This window comes from Anomaloglossus baeobatrachus, chromosome 2 (assembly GCF_048569485.1).
Source record: "Anomaloglossus baeobatrachus isolate aAnoBae1 chromosome 2, aAnoBae1.hap1, whole genome shotgun sequence".
In the NCBI taxonomy this organism is placed as follows: domain Eukaryota; kingdom Metazoa; phylum Chordata; class Amphibia; order Anura; family Aromobatidae; genus Anomaloglossus; species Anomaloglossus baeobatrachus.
Window position 1 is genome coordinate 748,648,536 of NC_134354.1, and position 17,021 is coordinate 748,665,556.

The 17,021-nt window shown below is 42.7% G+C and overlaps 1 protein-coding gene across 1 annotated transcript; it reads left to right on the top strand.

The window, feature by feature from the left end:
• Window positions 1–552: 552 nt before the first annotated feature.
• LOC142290682 (matrix metalloproteinase-18-like) lies at window positions 553–8,782 on the top strand. The gene is made up of 10 exons (XM_075334669.1): window positions 553–669; window positions 1,765–2,009; window positions 2,858–3,006; window positions 3,089–3,214; window positions 3,352–3,513; window positions 3,614–3,731; window positions 5,503–5,636; window positions 5,735–5,891; window positions 6,640–6,743; window positions 8,435–8,782. Exons 1-10 carry the CDS (start codon window positions 565–567, stop codon window positions 8,533–8,535), a joined length of 1,401 nt encoding a protein of 466 aa, XP_075190784.1. The 5' UTR covers window positions 553–564; the 3' UTR covers window positions 8,536–8,782.
• Window positions 8,783–17,021: the final 8,239 nt, after the last annotated feature.

Below are 17,021 nucleotides of genomic sequence, written 5' to 3' on the forward strand. Positions count from 1 at the left end.
CTTGCTCATCTTGATATCAGCATTATACTGCCATTCTAACTTTTCAAAGTAATAACACAAGTTTCATCAGGTCTAAGAGAGTCATATAATAAGGTATGTAGGTTGTACTGTGATATATGATGGCAAATTTGCTTTAAACTAAACTCATTTACCTCTTTGCGATAAAATCTGACCCCGGGGTGATTAAGATAACCAGTATTTTATAATCTGGTAATGCTCAACCGAGGGATTTCCCAAGTGAGTCTTCAAACTCGTTTAGGCTGGCAATCTCACATGTGCCCCCCCCCCCCCCCCCCCCACGTACACGCGTGTCCTGGTAGCACTCACTTTGTTAATAGTCTAAATACCTGGAAGGCTGGAGGCGCTGCGCTTCCTGTCATGTCCTTATACTGGGATTGTATATTATTACTTAACTGCAGTTGTGTCACATTGTTGGAACGGATCCACGTTTGCCACAGTAATTAAGAAAGTCTAATATGACTCATGTTTTATGAGACATCCAGGGGCTATATAAAGGCAGGAGGCAATGTCTGCAAAGTATCCAACAACCTGAGCACCAGCAAAATGCATTGTCTGCCCCTCCTGCTGCTGTCCTGGGCTGCGCTGTCTGCTGCCTACCCTGCCGCTCCTCAAGAAGAGCTCGACAGCAAACATGCAAACCTGGCCCAGGTAAGTATCTCACAGCTACCGACCTGTCTGTCTATCTATCTATCTATCTATCTATCTATCCCTCTATATCTATCTATCTATCTATCTATCTATCCCTCTATCTATCTATCTATCTATCCCTCTATCTATCTATCCCTCTATCTATCTATCCCTCTATCTATCTATCTATCTATCCCTCTATCTATCTATCTATCCCTCTATCTATCTATCCCTCTATCTATCTATCCCTCTATCTATCTATCTATCTATCTATCTATCTATCTATCTATCTATCTATCTATCTATCTATCCCTCTATCTATCTATCTATCTATCTATCCCTCTATCTATCTATCCCTCTATCTATCTATCTATCTATCTATCTATCTATCCCTCTATCTATCTATCTCTCTATCCCTCTATCTATCTATCTATCTATCTATCTATCCCTCTATCTATCTATCTATCTATCCCTCTATCTATCTATCTATCTATCTATCTACTATCTATCCCTCTAGCTATCTATGTATCATTTATCTATCTATCATCTATCTATCCCTCTATCTATCTATCCATCCATCTATCCCTCCATCTATCTATCCCTCTATCTATCTATCTATCTATCCCTCTATCTATCCCTCTATCTATCCCTCCATCTATCTATCCCTCTATCTATCCATTATCTATCTCTCCATCTCTCTATCTATCTATCTATCTATCTATCCCTCTATCTATCCCTCTATCTATCCCTCTATCTATCCATTATCTATCTCTCCATCTCTCTATCTATCTATCTATCTATCTATCTATCTCTCCAATTTATCTATCTCTTCATCTATCTATCATCCCTTTATCTATCTATCCCTCTATCTATCTATCTATCTATCTATCTATCTATCCCTCTATCTATCTATCTATCTATCTATCTATCTATGTATCTATCCCTCTATCTATCTATCCCTCTATCTATCTATCCATCCCTTTATCTATCTATCTATCTATCCATTATCTATCTCTCCATCTATCTATCTATCTATCTATCTATCTATCTATCTATCTCTCTATCAATCCATTTATATACATGTACTGAGTATTTTAAATATATCTCATTCCAAAGAAATACCTGGAACGGTTCTATGATCTGAAAAATACTGGTAGACCTGTCGGAAGAAATAAGAACAACAACCCGTTCACTAAGAAACTTGAAGAAATGCAGAAGTTCTTTGGTCTGGAAGTGACGGGACAACTGAACAAGAAGACTGTAGAAATGATGGAGAAGCCTCGGTGTGGTGTACACGACATCGGTGAATACAGCACCGTCCCGAAAAGCTCAGCCTGGCAGAAAAACGATATCACCTACAAGTAAGTATTTCCTGTATGGGCTGATTGTTTTTTTTCATGATTGACTACAAATTGAAGGCAGCAGGTGTGTCGCAGCGCCACCACAGGAGAAATTAGGCACTGCACAGTTCTCCATAAAATCAATGAGTTATCCAAATAATGCATGAATGTGCTGGGTCCTCCATAGGCAAGGGACACTTTTTATATCCGCTCCCTTCCCTGGCTAATAGATAACCAATTTCAAGGGTGTACTAAATTTTTCATAAAGCCTACTGACAATTTATCATGCTCAGTATGGCTAAAGAAGATAAAATATTTAGTTGAAACATATAAAATAGCTTTTTACAGAAAATAAAGGAAATTGGAGACATACACCACACATATATTGACATCAGAAATAGAGATAAGATCCCAAGATAGATATGTATACAAATGAGCTATAGAGTATTTCATATAAGTCAAGTATAGGACCAATCAGGCTTTGCATGGATAAATAATAATAATGATAATAATATATAACACTTTTAAATGTACTAATTCAATGTTTAACAATGATAAAGCAATATAAAACCAATATATACTCAACCCTAGATGGCTGTACCTCAACATGTGTTTCACCTTTTGCTTAGTCAAGGGAATCCCTCTGACAAACCATAAGGCGAAACGTTTAACTCTTTAGAGGATTTATGTTGTCTGTAGGATTTCTGGCTAATAGATTTTAAATATTAGCCTGTATTTTTCCATGGTCTTAAGGTCCTCAAAGCAATTTTTTATAATTATATTTCTTTTATTCTGCTGTTCATGTATAAAGACAAAGAGAATATCTTATATTTTATACTCATCTCAATAATTTCCATTTTGCATTGAAGAATTGTGAATTTCACACCCGACATGCCACAAGCTGATGTGGAGTCCTCCATCAAAAGGGCGTTCAAAGTTTGGAGTGATGTGACCCCATTGACCTTCACTAGGGTGTATGAAGGAGACTGTGACATTGAAATCAAATTTGAAATTGGAGGTAACAATGAATATTTATCAGTATCGTTGCTAATTTTTGCTATGACTTCGTAATTCTAATTAGCTTCATCTACATTTTTTAGATCATGGTGATAACAGTCCATTTGATGGACCTGATGGAATTTTAGCTCATGCTTTCCAGCCTGGGCCTCGTATCGGGGGTGATACACACTTTGATGACGCAGAGAAATTTACAAAGACCAGCCAACGTAAGTGCGGGGTGTCATTTCTTAGGCTTGTAATATTTCATGCTCTATTGTATGGTTGAAGGGGTTTTTCCAGAGGACAAAAATGATTTCTAAAATTGTTTAGTCTAACCCCTTTCGTATCCTATTTTCCCTTCTAGAGTACAATTTGTTTCTGGTGGCCGCTCATGAATTTGGACATGCTCTTGGCCTTCATCACTCCACAGACCAAGGAGCTCTTATGTATCCCACTTACCCAAACACCGATCCTAATAACTTCAATCTTCCTCAAGATGATATTGATGCCATCCAGTCTCTCTATGGTAAGGAGGAGGTCTCTGATTTTTCTGATCAGGACCAATGTTATCATTCTTTTAGCCTTGATGCTACGGATTATTAATCTATCGATATGAATATTTTTAGGAAAGACATCCAATCCCATTCAGCCAACTGGGCCTACAACACCTTCCAAATGTGACCCCAACATTGTCTTTGACGCTGTGACCACTCTTCGAGGAGAACTATTCTTTTTTATAAACAGGTAAGATATAATAAACACTTCTTCTGCTATATCATTACAGATATGTTCCTCTTAACTTTCTTCTTGGTTCAATAGATATCCTACAAATATGTGCTTCTTCCCTTTTTTCTTGGCTCAATAGATATCCCAAGATAAGTGACGTAAGATGATGAGCTTTATCTTAATTCTCATCTCAGATATCTTGAGTAGATGCTGGAAAAAGAAAAAGGCGCAATATAGGGTCTTATCCAGGTGGAATAAGATACATTTTAGCAGGGAATTCCTCACCTGGAGTAGATGTGCAAGGCACACCTACTATAAAGTGCAGGAAATATATACACACTGGCTGCTGCAGACCCTGTTCATGATCAATGGATGAAGCAAGAGAGGAAAAAAGGTTAAATCCCTTGTGGAATGAAGAGGAGATCAGATCGAGATCAATGTCATGATTTTATTAGTCTACGCGTTTCAGAGTCTTTGCACCTTCTTCAGGAGAGTACATCAGTGATTTTCTTTCTGAAGAAAGAGCAAAGACTCAGAAACGCATAGAATAATAACATCATGATATTGATCTCCATATTCATTAATCATTTTTCCTCTCTTGCTTCATCCATTGATCTTGATAAATTGAGTAAGAAGTGGTCAAATTCCGGGCTGCCAAAGTAAGGAACAATCCAGAGGATTAATTTCAATGATTTTATTTCTACATGTTTCAGAGAAATCTTTCTCCTTCTTCAGGAAAAAAAATCACATAGATGTATGTGATTTTTTTCCTGAAGAAGGAGAAAGATTTCTCTGAAATTCGTAGAAATAAAGTCACTGAAAAGAATCCTCTGGATTGTTCCTTACTTCGGCAGTGCGGCATTTGACCCCTTCTTATGTGATTTATCTGGTTCCATGTGGGGCTTCAGCAGCCGGTTTGACATGTGTATCTAATGGTTTTGACTTCACAACCCTTCAGGGTGAGCATTGTTCTGTCATAACACCCCTCGAATAATACCCTATTTGCGCTCCTTTTGTCATCCAGTTTATTTATAGGTCATCCATTGATCTTGATCAGAGTGATAGATTGGACATATTTGTAATTCAAGGTTAGAAGCCATTGAATCGGCCATAATGCTGGACTAAATATACCTATAATATTCTATGCAATCTACATTTTGTAACACTAAAGGGGGCTTTTCACACAGACGATATTGCTAGCAATTTCTAGCTATAGCGAGCATGTAAGTACCCGCCCCCGTCGTGCAAGCGAAATCGTGTGATCGCTGCTGCAGCGAACATTATCACTACGGCAGCGTCACACGCACTTACCTGGTCGGCGTCGGCGCTGTGACTGCCGAACAATCCCTCCCGTAAGGGGGAGGGACGTTCGGCATCACAGCGACGTCACCGCGACGTCACTAAGCGACCGGCCAATCAAAACAGAGGGGCGGAGCTGAGCGTGATGTAACATCCCGCCCACCTGCTTCCTTCCGCATTGCGGCCGGCGGCAGGTAAGGAGACGTTCCTCGCTCCTGCGGTGTCACACACAGCGATGTGTGCTGCCGCAGGAGCGACGAACCACATCGATAATCAACCATTACCGATTTTTTGTTTTGGGACGACCTCTCCATGGTGAACGATTTTCACCATTTTTGAGATCGCTTAAGGTCGCTGGTAAGTGTCACACGCTGCGATATCGTTAATGACGCCGGATGTGCGTCACTAACAACGTGACCCCGACGATAAAACATTAACGATATCGTAGCGTGTAAAGCCCCCTTAAGTCTTCCTTATCTTTATTTCTTAGGTTCATACTTCGCATACATCCAAGAGGAGGAGAATCTGACTTACTTTTCATCCAGTCATTGTGGCCATCTTTACCAAGTGATGTTGATGCTGCCTATGAGAATCCCATTACCGGTGATGTTCTTGTTTTTAAAGGTAACGATTGTTTTATTACTTTTCCCGAAATAGAAAAAAAAGTGATAATGAATTTGACATTATTTAATTTATGATGTTATATTCTATTTTGACTCCAGGGAACACATATTGGACTCTTGATGGCTTTGATGTATCCCAAGGACCCAGAAGTATCACCAAGTTGGGATTTCCCAAAAATGTTAAGACGATTGATGCCGCCGTTCATGTTGAGCACCTGGGCAAAACTTTCTTCTTTGTGAACAATAAGTATTACAGGTAAGATTAACAACGGTGATCCAAAAATGTTGAATATACCGGTATCTACTTTGGGAATATTTCACATTTTCGGTTAACCATTTCTAACGTAAACTGTATGTAAATTTTGGCAATTGGCTTGGTTGACATCAAATGACCAAATGAAAGTTTTCTGCCAAAGATGAGGGCTTATGTAGGGGGTAATCCATATCTATGTAGAGCCTATGGTTCCGGTGATCCATCGTAGATGGTTTCGTGATCCTTCCCATACTGGTTTATTAGTGATCAGTCTGTGACCACTGCAGCCAGTCAGTGGCCATAACAGTCACGTCCATACAATACAACCATACTACTGCCATCATGGTTCTATGTACTGGTGCCAGTAAACTAAACCCATAAGGATGAACTGTTATATCATTTGCGGCTATTTTTGATTTTTTTTAGAAACTGAATATCTTGGATTACCAAGTGTTTTGTATTATTGGAAAATCGTAAAAAATATACAAGTTTATAAGTTTCTGCTTACAAGAATATTTTTATTACTAAGCTAGACACAAATAAAATTGTGAACATTTCCAGACTATTTAGATTAAATATATTCTACTACCTTTTTGGATAAAAATGCATTATAATCCTACCGTAATACTATTACAGCATTTTGTCACAATTTTGGACTAACTGTCATGGTTATTTGCCTTCATACAAGATATTTATTTTTAGATCTTTTCTTGGCGAAAGTGTAAAAATTGTTGTAACTTTTCCATTTCAGCTATGATGAGGAAAGACAAGCCATGGATGAAGGATTTCCAAAGTTTATTGCCAAAGGCTTCCCTGGAATGAGGCCAAAGATTGATGCTGCATTTTATTACAGAGGTAAATAGATCAAATGATGTCGGCTATGAATCTCTTGGTTTATTATTTTTTTTGGGGGGAAAACTGAAATGTGTAGGGTTCAGATATTATTTTGAATTAGTTGCATTTTCTTCTTCTGATCCAAAAAGTTTTATGTTTAGAAGCCCTGACCCAAATGTGCTTACATTTATTGACTGTAGTTCGATGTGCCAATTTTTTCTGGTGGCATACACCACTTAAAGGGAACCTGTCACCAGGTTTTTCCCTTATGAGCTGCTGCTACCACCAGTGAGCCCTTATATACAGCATTCCAGAAGACTGTATATAAGAGCCATGTAGAACATAAAAAACACTTTTATAATACTTACCTAGGGGGGCGGTCCGGTCCGATGGGCGTCGCTGCCCTCCAGTCTGGCGCCTCATCTCTGCTGTGATCTCCATCCTCCTTTTACCCAGCCTAGTATAGATGACGTGTCCTACGTCATCCACACAGGCCCCCATTGCAGTCCTGCACAGGCGCACTTTGATCTGATCTGCTGAGGGCAGATCAAAGCACTGTAATGCGCAGACGCAATGAAAGGTTATAGACTGCCCGCGCATGCGCACTACAATACTTTAATCTGCCCTGAACATGGAAGATCAAAGTGTGCCTGCTCAGGACCGCAATGCCGGCCTGTGTGGATGACGTAGGATGCGACATGCACACGGACCTCAGAAGTAGGTGGACGGTGATCACCGCAGAGAGGAGGCGCCGGACCAGAGAGCAGTGACACCCATCGGACCGGACCGCCCCCTAGGGGGCTATAATAAAAGTGTTTTTTACATTATACAGAGCAGCATGTGCTCTTATATACAGTATTCTAGAATACTGTATATAAGGGCTCACTGGTGGTGGCCGCAGCTTGTAGAGGAAAAACCTGGTGACAGGTTCCCTTTAATAAATTTGGAGCATATTTTGGACTATCCATGTGCCTAGAAAATGATGGCGAAAGGAACAATGGACATAGTTTTAAAGTTGAAGGTGGACTCAAGCCCATATACTTCACGCTATAACCTAAAATGTTGATCCACAAGAAGGCAAGAACCCCCTGAGGCAAACCCTAATAGCTCTATATTAGGGGAAAAAATCCTTCCCGACTCCTTTGTTGCTTTTTGGTAGACTGTGACCTTTTTCCTAAGCCCCATTAACTTTTTACAAAAAATGCTGTAACAAAAATAGCACAGTTTTGCACAATTATGATGTTTGATGCATTTTGTGACTTTTTGATACCAGAAAATGGTTAAAAATGAATGATGATTTCCTTCCTTAAAAGTCTAGATTTATATTAATCAATATAGCTTGAAGACCAGGACAAACTGAGTCAATTGGGTTGTCTGCGATTGTAAAATGCCAAAGGCAGCCAATGTAATGAAATGACAAAATAACCTATAGTCTCCTGTTATTATACTGTATCCGCCCCATTCCAGTGTCACTGCCATGGTGCTCGTCATTGGTTTTTCTTTACTTGGCTGCCGTTCCATAGCTTAATTATTGATGGGCATCAGCGGTCAAGATGGCAGTCAACGGTCCCCAGAAAATGTATAATATATCAGTATAAGTTTGTCAATTTTCAACGAAGCCTAGACTTTGCCTATGGTCTAAATATAAAAATTTCTGCATTAGAGCCAGTTTGCATGATAATTTATACATTCTTCTTTTTTTGCTCTTTCAGATCTTCTTTACTTCTTCCAGGATTCAGTTCAGTATGAATATAACATTAACTCGAAGAGAATTCAGCAAGTTCTCAGAAGTAACAGCTGGCTGGGATGTTAAGAACACATGTTTATTGCAGTGTCTTGTATATCGTAGAGTCAGCTACAAATCACAGAACTATTTACTGACTTGTTCGGTGCAGACATTTATGACTGTGAAATCATCTACGTAACTCCCATACTGTATTCTGTTCTTTATCCATCAGGACAACTATGCAGCTGTATGTAGCAACATATTTATATTAATTTGGGAATATATATTTACATAATTTTATCTCTTATATTTTATATGGACAAGATAATAATAAACTATGTTTTTTCTAAACTGTTTTGCAGATGTTGTTATTTTTTTGTGGAGGGGTTTCTCCTCTTTGGCATTTCCTTTTTAAGCAGATCACATAGTTTAGTGCATTGGCATATGTGTTTTATTCTCCTGCAGCACCCCCACTGGGGAAAAGAAAGCATTGCACATTATTCATTGATCACGTCATGGGGCAACCCATGGCAGCGGGGAAGGGCATGATCCCAGCCAGCACGTGTTATATCATACTCTGACAGCGCGTTCTAACTAGCTAACAGGCGTGGGTGGATCTCTGATCCACCCACACTTGTTAGCTGCACATTTCGGCTGATCAGATCATTCGACATGTGCAAGGAATAATGTGAGCTTAGTGCGTGAGCCCACATTACAGTGTCAGACACGACCAATGATGTATAAGTATGCCATTGATCACGAAGGGGTTAAGAAACACTTTGTGAAGCCAGATCCAGCTCTGGTTTAAGTGGATCTTTCACCAGATTTCAAAATACATATATGTGTATATACAGTATATATGTGTGTATATATATATATATATATATATATATATATATATATATGTGTCAATGAATATCTTAGAACTGATGAGGCTGGTGTACTTGCTTTAAAAAAATGTTCTAAGAATTATTGCATATGTCTCATATTTAAATGCACAGGGATGTCAATCAGGCTGCTTGCTTGAATTGAGTTGCTTGAATTGAGTTAAACTTTAATTTAGTATTATACAGTCATTCTGATTCAGCAGCATGGAGGAGGGACACTGAGAAGCTGTCAATCAGGCTGCAGTAGTAAGGAGGAGCATTGAGGTGTTTTAAATCTGCCATGTGAGAGTAGATTCAGCAGCAGGAGGAGGGTCAATGAGGAGCTGTCAATCAGGCAGGGTCCACAGGGATTCAACAGCAGCAAGGAGGAGGAACATTGAGGTGCTCTAAATCTGCCAGGTGGGAGATGATTTAGCAGTAGGGAGGAGGGACAATGAGGAGCTGTCAATCTGGTTTGGTGGTTGAATTCATTTACAGTTTATTAGGATTATACAGTCACTTTGACTTTATTATCAAAGTAAATACAACATAATTTTCAAGTCTAAGAGAACTATTTAATAATGTATCCAGAATATATTGTGAAATCTGAGGTTGCAGGGAAATTGTGGACAATCAGTGCCAGGTTTGTGGCTGTGTACAAATGGAACAATATGTCCATGATTTCACTGCAACCACAGATCTGCCAAAGATTTATCTCTGTGTGTGATGGGCCCTTAAGAGCAGTAGGTTTGATTAGATGCCTCCTATAAGTGTACTGCCCCGGGGCTCGGCCGGCTGCCGAGCCGCTCGGATCCGTGCTCGTCAGTAGGTGGCTCAAGCTCTTCCACGGACCCGGTCACGTCGCTCTGAAAGGGGGGTTAGCGCTACACGTAGGAACTTTGGTAGGGAGATCCATGGCTGGAGCCGCGGTGGTTTGTAGGAGATTTAAGTTCGTGACGCCACCCACGGGTTGTGGTGAATGGATGGACACCACCGCTGCCGTTGACTAGGCTCCCAGGGGACGGTGTTGCGCAGCTTGGTGTTGACCCCCTCCGTGGGTAGGGGGGTGATGGTCCTGGGGTCCCGAGGGAGGTGCTGAGGCGACAAGATTAATGCATGCTGGGTGCTAGTGCGGTGCGGCATGGTGCGCGGCCCGAAGGCACTGGTGTACTCACTATGATAAAACACACTGGAGTCTCTGGTAAACCAAACGGGATGATGAACGGTACCCGCAGCCAGCTGCAGCTTCCCCTTAACAGGTTGGTGGTTTCCGCCTTTCTCCTGCACCTCTTTAGTGCAGACGTGATGACTCCTATGCGTAAGCAACGGTAGTCCGCTCCCCGGCTTGCTGTGTGTCGGGAGAGCCCTGTTTGCCCGCAGACGCTGGCCCCTTGGGTCTCTATGCCTTGGAGGTGGCTTTACCCTAATGGTTGGGCTGTTGTCTTCAGTCGGGTCTTGTGTGGGAAAGGTCCTAAAGTCCAGTCCTCAATCAGTTGATTCGACTTAGCCTAGTTGTTTCTGGGCCTCGTACTGGGTCTGAGTACTCCTCTCCTGGTGCTCCGGTTTCCAATCAGTTCCCCGGTTCGGTACCGGTGGGCCACCGCCCGACCCCGGTCCCTACGGTTCCACCGGCTGTAATCCCAGCTCCTGCAGGCGGCCACCACCATCTGCCTCTTTGCCAAAGGTGCCTGGGCTCCAACCCAGACACCTCGTGTAGTCTTTGGCAGGCCTTAGCACAGGTCTGCCCTTGAACTTGACTCTCCTCACTCACTGTCAAGACTCAACTCCCTACTGTTTTCTCTCCTCCGGGCCTGTGAACTCCTCAGTGGGTGGAGCCAACCGCCTGGCTCCGCCCCCCTGGTGTGGACATCAAACCCAGAGGGTGGTGACAAAGGTTTGTAGTTTGTCTGCTGTCACCTTTCTAAAGGGAGCGTGTGTGTGTGCATGGGACTACCTGGGACGACCTGACTAGTCCAGTGCGTCACATAAGTATAGTTACAAATAAGCTTAGAAGTGAGCTAAGCAGCTCTACTTAAACCTGTCATGTCATACAACACTATGTACCTGCAGGTATAGAGTTCAGCTGTCAGTAAATACCATTTCAATTATACCTGTCTTCCTTACTGAAGCAGCGACTGAAAGTAGCAAATGAACTTATATCCTCCCTGCAGCCGCTCACTTCCAATCATAGGGGCATGTATGGAGCGGCTGCAGTGTGTGGTGGCCGTAATCATTCTCCAGCACTTTAATTAATTGTTTGCTCTGCAGCATATTTTCAGCATGTTTATACAGAGCAGGATGTCAATTAAAATGCTGGCACGTGATTTTACAGCCACCACTCACAATATAACAATATATTGAGAAGTGAATATATCAGCTATGTGTATGCCAGTATGACTGAAAGCAAGAGCTGCAGGAAGGGTATAAGTTAATTTTCTCCCTGTAGCCACACTTTCAGTAAGGGAGTCAGGCATGATTTTAATGCTATGTGTCTGAAGATTAACCCTTTATTTACTAATAAATAGAATTTTCTGATTTAGCAGTTTCCCTTTAATAGAAAACAGCAGCTACAAAAACAAGATCCTATTGAATATTAAATGATAAAACTCAATGTAATATTGAAAAAGACCAGGAAACATTAGTTACACGGGGAGTAAACTTAATTTAGACATAAACAAGGAAAGGGTTCTTTACAGTTAGAGCAGTGAGATTATGGAATGCCTTACCATGAGAGGTAGTAATGGCAGACATTATGATAGCATTAAAAAAAGGCCTACACACTTATCTAAGGATGAATAATACTGGACTTTATAAATCATTTAGCAATGAATGATGTAAAATTTATCTGAGAACCGTTTACATTGATGACGTGTCTTCTTCAGTCTGATATGCATGGATGTTCTAAGCCAAAATCTGCAAAAAAAACCTGCTTAAGGCTAAGAACACACTTTGCTTTTTACCTGCTTTTTACCTGCTTTTTTGCTGCTTTTTCAACTGCAGCGTTTAATGCCAAAATGGATGTGTTCTGCTTTTCAAGCAAAGTCTATGGGAATTTGGTTTTCTAACACGCACTATGTAGTTCAAAAAAGGTGCCTTTTTGTTGCAGAACTTTGGTCAAAAACTCAGCTTTGCGGGGCAAAACACAAATGGCAAAAACAACTGACATGTCAATTGTTTTTGCCATTTGGGTTTTGCACTGCAAAGCTGAGTTTTTGACCAAATTTCTGCAACAAAAAGGCACCTTTTTTGAACTGCAAAGTGCGTGTTAGAAAACCAAATTCCCATAGACTTTGCTTGAAAAGCAGAACACATCCATTTTGACATTAAACGCTGCAGTTGAAAAAGCAGCAAAAAGCAGGTAAAAAGCAGGTAAAAAGCAAAGTGTGTTTTTACCCTTAAAGTTTGTCTTATCGTTCTCAATGATTGCAATTAACGCAACCTCTTTTTTTCATTGGGGTTTTTAAAACCACTTTAATAAGTGGCATCGATACTCAGGAGTTGACTGGGATGACCGCAGGTGGTGTTCACTCTAGGGGTCCATGCAAAACAAAACTGTATCAAAGTGCTTTGTCCCATAATGCGGTTGTGCCAAGTTTGGAAGTTATTCCCTATTTCCAGAGGTCTAATCCCTGTGGATTCACATGCTCGACCGTGGTCCCAGTGAATAATGGGAGTCCAGTAGGTGACTATATACATATTTATTTTTTTGCATTTCAGACCATCGGCCAAACTCTTTAAATAGGATGTAAACATTTTATAAAAAGTCAGACAGCTAGATATTGCACACTATACAAGACAGAAGACACACACATCTTATACACAACACATACAGACAGCACATGACAGATATAACAGACAGCACATTATACTCACCTGCATAGAAGACTTTTTCCTTCCTGGCCTCCAGCTTCTCTGGACAGAGCAGAGCAGGTGCCCCTGTGATGCCCTGACAGTCACAGAAGTAGTCCACCCTCCTTGATTCCACCAAAAACCCACACCCAGGTACAACACACAGCCATTAAAGCCTAGCCACCCCCTCATGACAATAGGGACACACCAGTGGGCGGGATCAAGCGGATGAGAACGCCCACCTAGGGATCCTGAGGTGTCAGGGGCGGGAACAGAAGAGAAGAGAGAGAACAGTTGAGGAGGTAGTTGAGAGAAGAGTGCTGACAGTTGAAGTTGACAGCGGAGCCAGGGGTAGGGGCCCCTGGACTACCTGACTAGGTGGCAGACAGCAAACAGGGCCACAGGCGAAGGAGATCCAGTCGCGGGAGACCTTAAGTGGACCGGGGCAAGGTTGTATCCCGCCGGTGCCGACAGCGGGAATCTGGTCCGGAGGCCGTGTACAGACGGGGTGCCTGGACCCTAAGATGAGGAAGGTTGCATGCCCCTTGTTAATTAACAAGCAGATGACGAGGTTTCAGGCCTTGTTCTCCAGAAGCCCAGAGAGCGAAATGGAAGCCCAACGCGGGGGATAGGGTGTCTGTCAGAACCCACAGAAATCCCAAGGGTCAGATTTCGCGGGCCACAGCTCCCAAACATACACAGTGCCGGGAATGGACTTCACCGTTCCATGCGGAGTTGTCCCACAGAAGACACAGACACAGTGCAGGAGGAAGGGACCCCTGTTTGCTACACCCGGGTGTGGGACCCAAATACACCCGCCAAAGGCGACCGGTCACTGGCAACTTGGTTTACCACTGGACTTGTGTGCGATTCTTTGAACAGTGAGTACATCATTGACCCCCGGTCCAACCCGGCATGCCACCTCCAGCAGCCATCACTCCCATGTACCAGGGCCCCAGGACTACACCTCCCCTACCCGTGGAGGGGATCCCATCTTGCTGCCCCGCTCCATCAGCCCTGGGCGCCCCATCACCAGGCAGCGGCGGTGTCACTATCCCTCACCGCAACCCATGGGTGGCGTCACCGACACATCAATCCCCTGTACATATCCCCTTCCTATGGTTGTGAAGACAGATGGCCGTGTGAGCCCGGGTATCATCACCACTTGAGCCGCAGCTGTGAACCAGGATCCAAGCGGCCTCTGCAGCAGCGGCGGCCCCCACCCGCAACACCCCTCCCTCCTCTTTCTGGTGTAGACGGGAGAAGACAGGACGCAGAGCACAGAGAAAAGAAGGGCACGCCCTGCAGGAGCCTGTGCAGAGTGGAAGCAGCAAATGAAAGTGAGTTGCTGTCTCTCTGCAGTGCCTCATCTGCTGTGTCCCGGTTGGCGCCCTGTGCAACCGCACCAGTTGCAGATAGCTAAGGTCGGACATGATTTCAATCACAGCTGCAAAGCACAGCTCTATCCAATATGCTGCTGCCCCTGTAGATAAGCTTCTATTTAAAAGAACAGGAGATGCTCTGCATTGCCTGGCAGTGGCTGCTATTATTTGAATTGAGCTGCGCTTTTCATCTCCACTCAGTGTTTGTAATCAGCTGCCCCTGGAGCAAATAACACTCGATCCTTAGTGTCAGACCCTGACTGATTTGAGTCATGCAGCCAATCAGTGACCGCTAGTGGTCTGCTTCTCTCACGTCTTTCTAATGAAACTGACATCCGGATGAAGTGAGAGCTGCTTCTGCTTTCTCACCTCCTCCAGATGTCAGTTACTCCTTCAGTGACAGTTCTGGTTTACTATCTTCGTCCTACTGCTGAGCTAATGCTCACAGTCTGTCAATTTTCTGAAGATTATGCTTTGCAAATAGAGATAACAAAGCCTTTGAGCAAGCACATGGTTTGGGAAACAGAGAGCTGTGATTAGCAGAACTGGGATGCTGGAGGCTGGGGGATTTTGCAAGACTGATAACAGCTCAGGAGCTGAGAGGGAGAAAGTTGATTGGCTAAAGCTGGTGTCACACTAAGCGACAGCGACAACGACGTCGCTGTTACGTCACCATTTTCGGTGACGTAACAGCGACCTTGTAAGTCGCTGTTATGATCGCTGCTTAGCTGTCAAACACAGCAGAAGCAGCGATCATAACGTCGCTACATGTGCAGAGAGCAGGGAGCCGCGCTTAGCGCTGGCTCCTTGCTCTCCTAGGTGCAGTACACATCGGGTTAATTAACCCGATGTGTGCTGCAGCTACATGTCACAGTGCAGAGAGCAGGGAGCCGCGCGCACTGCTTAGCGCTGGCTCCTTGCTCTCCTTGCTACAGTATACATCGGGTTAATTACCCGATGCATACTGCAGCCACATGTCACAGTGCAGGAGCCGGCACTGGCAGCAAGAGCGGAGGCTGGTAACCAGCGTAAACATCGGGTAACCAGGGAAAGGTCTTCCCTTGGTTACCCGATGTTTACGCTGGTTACAGCTTACCGCAGCTGCCAGTGCCGGCTCCTGATCGCTTCATTTCGTCGCTCTCTCGCTGTCACACACAGCGATGTGTGTGTCACAGCGGGAGAGTGACGACCAAAAAATGAAGCTGGACATTCAGCAACGACCGGCGACCTCACAGCAGGGGCCAGGTCGTTGCTGGATGTCACACACGGCGACAGCGACGGGACGTCGCTGCAACGTCACAGAAAATGGTGACGTAGCAGCGACGTCGTTGTCGTCGTCGTTATGTGTGACACCAGCTTAACTGCTGTATAGAAATCAATAGGCTGGAAAGAGGAACTGATATCTAAAGAGTTAACTGCTTAGCCTGAAATGTGCATACTCTGATGGTCAAGCTCCATGGAAACAAGCTGTAAACTATATAAGATAAAAGCTCTCACTGCAAGAGAGTGCACACAGGTAGAAAAAGCAAGTCGATTAGAAAATTGCATATATTAATACTGCAATTAAATAAATCAATTTAATAAAATGAGACAATCCCTTAAGGGTACTTTATTTTCACACAAACGTTTTTGTTGGCTTTCAAAACAATTTCCAGTCAATTTAATTGAAAATATCAGCAAATAGTTTCCTATTGTTTTTAAGTTAAAAACTGCAATGACGTTCATAGAACCACATTTGTTCCTGAAGTGTCACTGATTGAAGACTAATGAATTAACCCAATCTAGGTGCGGACCTGTACTTTAAGGATTAAACTATATGGAAACTTAGTTAAGTTGCCTGGCAGTGATATATTTTTTTTAAATCAGATTATTTTTAGTAAACTTTTTTACATACAAACAAATCGTACTGGAAACAAAAGGATAACCACCCTCCCCAACCCCATATCACATTAGAACCTTGATTACCATGGGCCCCATAGGGTCTGTCTTATGCATAAATAACTAGACAGCATGGAAATAAAATTCGGTTAACCCCTTCACGACCGGCCGATTTTTCGGTTTCCGTTTTTTTTTCCGCCATTCTTCTTCCGAGAGACGTGACTTTTTTTATTTTTCAGTCAATATGGTCATGTGAGGGCTCATTTTTTTGCAGAACGAGCTGTACTTTTAAATGAAACCATAAGTTTTACCATATAGTGTACTGGAAAACGGCAAAAAAATTCCACATGCAGAAAAATTGCAAAAAAAAGTGTGACAGCACTATGGTTTTTGAGATATTTTATTCACTGTGTTCACTATATGGTAAAACTGATGTGTGGGTGTGATGCCTCAGGTCAGTGTGAGTTTGCAGACACCAAATATGTATAGGTTTACTTTTATATAAGGGGTTAAAAAAATCGGAGGTTTGTCCGAAAAAAGTGGCGCACATTTTACGCCATATTCCGTGACCTGCAGCGTTCTCATTTTTCGGAATCTA